This window comes from Homalodisca vitripennis, chromosome 3 (genome assembly GCF_021130785.1).
Source record: "Homalodisca vitripennis isolate AUS2020 chromosome 3, UT_GWSS_2.1, whole genome shotgun sequence".
Classification (NCBI taxonomy): domain Eukaryota; kingdom Metazoa; phylum Arthropoda; class Insecta; order Hemiptera; family Cicadellidae; genus Homalodisca; species Homalodisca vitripennis.
In genome coordinates this window covers 155999977-156002650 of record NC_060209.1, presented here as the reverse complement: position 1 = coordinate 156002650, position 2674 = coordinate 155999977, and the positions used below count along the sequence as shown (strand labels likewise).

The 2674-nt window shown below is 33.8% G+C and overlaps 1 protein-coding gene across 1 annotated transcript; it reads left to right on the top strand.

Annotated features, from left to right (window-relative positions):
- Positions 1–523: 523 nt before the first annotated feature.
- LOC124357688 (mitochondrial GTPase 1) lies at positions 524–1900 on the top strand. Its single transcript, XM_046809679.1, has one exon. The coding sequence runs from the start codon at positions 751–753 to the stop codon at positions 1786–1788; it is 1038 nt and encodes a 345-aa protein (XP_046665635.1). The 5' UTR covers positions 524–750; the 3' UTR covers positions 1789–1900.
- Positions 1901–2674: the final 774 nt, after the last annotated feature.

The window sequence follows — 2674 nt, the reverse complement described above, 5'->3', positions numbered from 1 at the left end:
GTGTTAACTAAGTTAGATGTTTTCGCCGAAATGTTTATAGAAGATGAACACAACTTACATTGCACTCGATTATCTGTAGTTTTCTTGTAAAACTCCCATACCACCAGATTTTTTGTTGTACCGATGCATAGTTAGATAGAATGAAAATTAATAATGGCTACAGATCACTTTCAAAACATCACTTAGGGTTATGAACAAAATGACTTATTCTGTCTGGACAAGAGATGGATCGCGCTAAAAGTTCGGAGCGAGTCGGACGAGTTCGTAGCGAGTCGTAAGAGTTCGTAACGAGTCGGAGCGAGTCGGACGAGTTCGTAACGAGGTCCGGAGCGAGCCGGACGAGTTTTCGTACCGAGTCGTCCAATCTCGGGTTCCCTTTGGTTTGGTGGGATAGTGATTAGTGAATAGAATACGAAATGCGAGTTGACTCTACTCGAATAGAACGGAATTGTCACTCGAGTCGACTCGAGTGGAGTCTGACTCGAGTTGACCGAGTAGAACTATTCGACTCGTCACATCACTGACTATCACAGTGTTAACATGTTTATAGTGAACCGGACATAGACATTTTACTGCTAAGTTTATTATTGTTCTTGTTTTATGTTATGATTTATTCTGTTTGAGGTCAAGTCAAGATTAGCTTGTAGGTGTTGTTTTAAAGTGTAGGTTATGTTCTACTATTGTAGCACACAACATTAGTGGAAGCATTAAACTGTGTTATAGTGCATATAAGTTTCGAAAACTTGTGTAATGGTATACCTTAGTGGATTATTGTATAATGAATCCCAACAGGTGTTCAGAACTGTATTTAAACTGAAAAACAGAACTGTATTGCACTGGTTTCCTGGTCATATGGGTAAAGGGGTAAAAGACATGCAAAAGAAGTTAAAATCTGTTGATTGTATAGTTGAAGTGCATGATGCTAGAATACCATTTTCGGGAAGGAATCCAGAGAGTTTTCAAACTGTTAGTGGTCTGCGCCCTCACATACTTGTGTATAATAAGAGGGACTTGGCAAATGAAGACCTTGAGAGTGTGATTATCAATAAACATAAGGAAAATGGATTCCAGAACATATTATTTACTAATTGTAAAGACCAAAAATGTAATGGTATCAAAAGGTTGGTTCCACTTGTGCAAAAGCAAATATTATCTTCTCATCGGTACAACAGAAGTGAAAACAGAGACTATTGTTTAATGGTCATTGGTGTTCCAAATGTTGGTAAGTCATCATTAATTAACACACTCAGGAATAAGAACCTTTTAAAAAAAAATGCAGCGCATGTTGGTGCAGTTCCAGGAATAACGAGAAGTGTTGGAGAAAAAATAAAAATATCTGATGATCCTTTAATATATGTATTGGATACTCCTGGAATTCTTTCTCCGAAAGTTCCATCTGTTGATGTAGGCATGAAACTTGCCTTATGTGCTACTATTCCAGATAAAGAAGTGGGAATAGAATTAATAGCAGATTATCTATTATTTTGGTTAAACAAACATAGCCATTTTGGTTATACTGACTTTTTAGGTATTGACAATCCAAGTGATAACATCTCTGAAGCATTAAGTGTGTTTGCAATGAAAAATAATTTTACTATGAAGGTATTGGACTGTGAAGGAAAAAGAGTTTTGAAACCAAACTTAAATTTGGCAGCTGTGCGCTTTGTAGATGCTTTTCGAAGAGGTATATTTGGCAAATTCACCTTGGATATTGATGAAATACATTCACCAAATATAAAATCTTCACATAAGCCATTGATTTACAAAAGGGTAAATGTCATCAAGTGATAGGTATACTAAAAATGAATGTTTTGTTTCAATGAATTAATTCTAGGCTAATAGACTTTGTATAATTAAATTTAGTGATTTTTAATAAATAGGCTAAATGTTATAATATGCAGACCGGGTACTCTCTATAGATTTGTAGTCCCCATTACTTTATATAAAAATGAAGTTCTCATTCATATGGAATCTGATGGCGTACTAGAAGACTATTAAACATAAAATAGCAACTGGGGTAAATATGTGGTAGGGTACGATAAGTGGACCTGGTTTTTTATATCGAAGAATGTAGTCTTCGATACCTAATATTCGCATCTCAAATCCCAGACTATCAATCGATATAAAAGTATCTATAGTCCTCAATAACAATCATATGTTTTAAATTAAAATATGAATTTAATATTTACAGTGATCAAAAAGTAATTATAACAAAAATTTGGAAAACTAAAGACGACCATATTTGCTCCTCTCACAGTTACAGTTGTTTCTTTCCCACAAATTTCACATAATGGCATTTTCGGTACGATTCCAACATGTTGAAGCCACAAAAACAATATATTTCATTTATGTCTTATCATCTTTCAAAGCAATGTCATGTAGTTTTCTAAAATTGACTGCCATTTTTAATAATTAAAATTACTTATGTAAAATTAAAATATTACCCTAGACGTGTATTTTTTTAAAGTGCTTACAGCTGTTGATATAGACTATTTAGGTTAATAATTCGAAATAATTAATCAGTATCGATTGATTATATCGATGGTTATGATTAAGTAATATCGTTTGCCAATTTCAATATAAAAAACTGGGTCCGCTTATCATACACTACCCAATATGAAAAAGGGCCTGAGTAGCAAAATACAAGTTTCACATTAATAATGCTTGTAGTTAA

Coding starts and splice junctions, on each gene's coding strand:
- LOC124357688 (XM_046809679.1), top strand. CDS start 751: ATGGTATACCTTAGTGGATTATTGTATAATGAATCCCAACAGGTGTTC.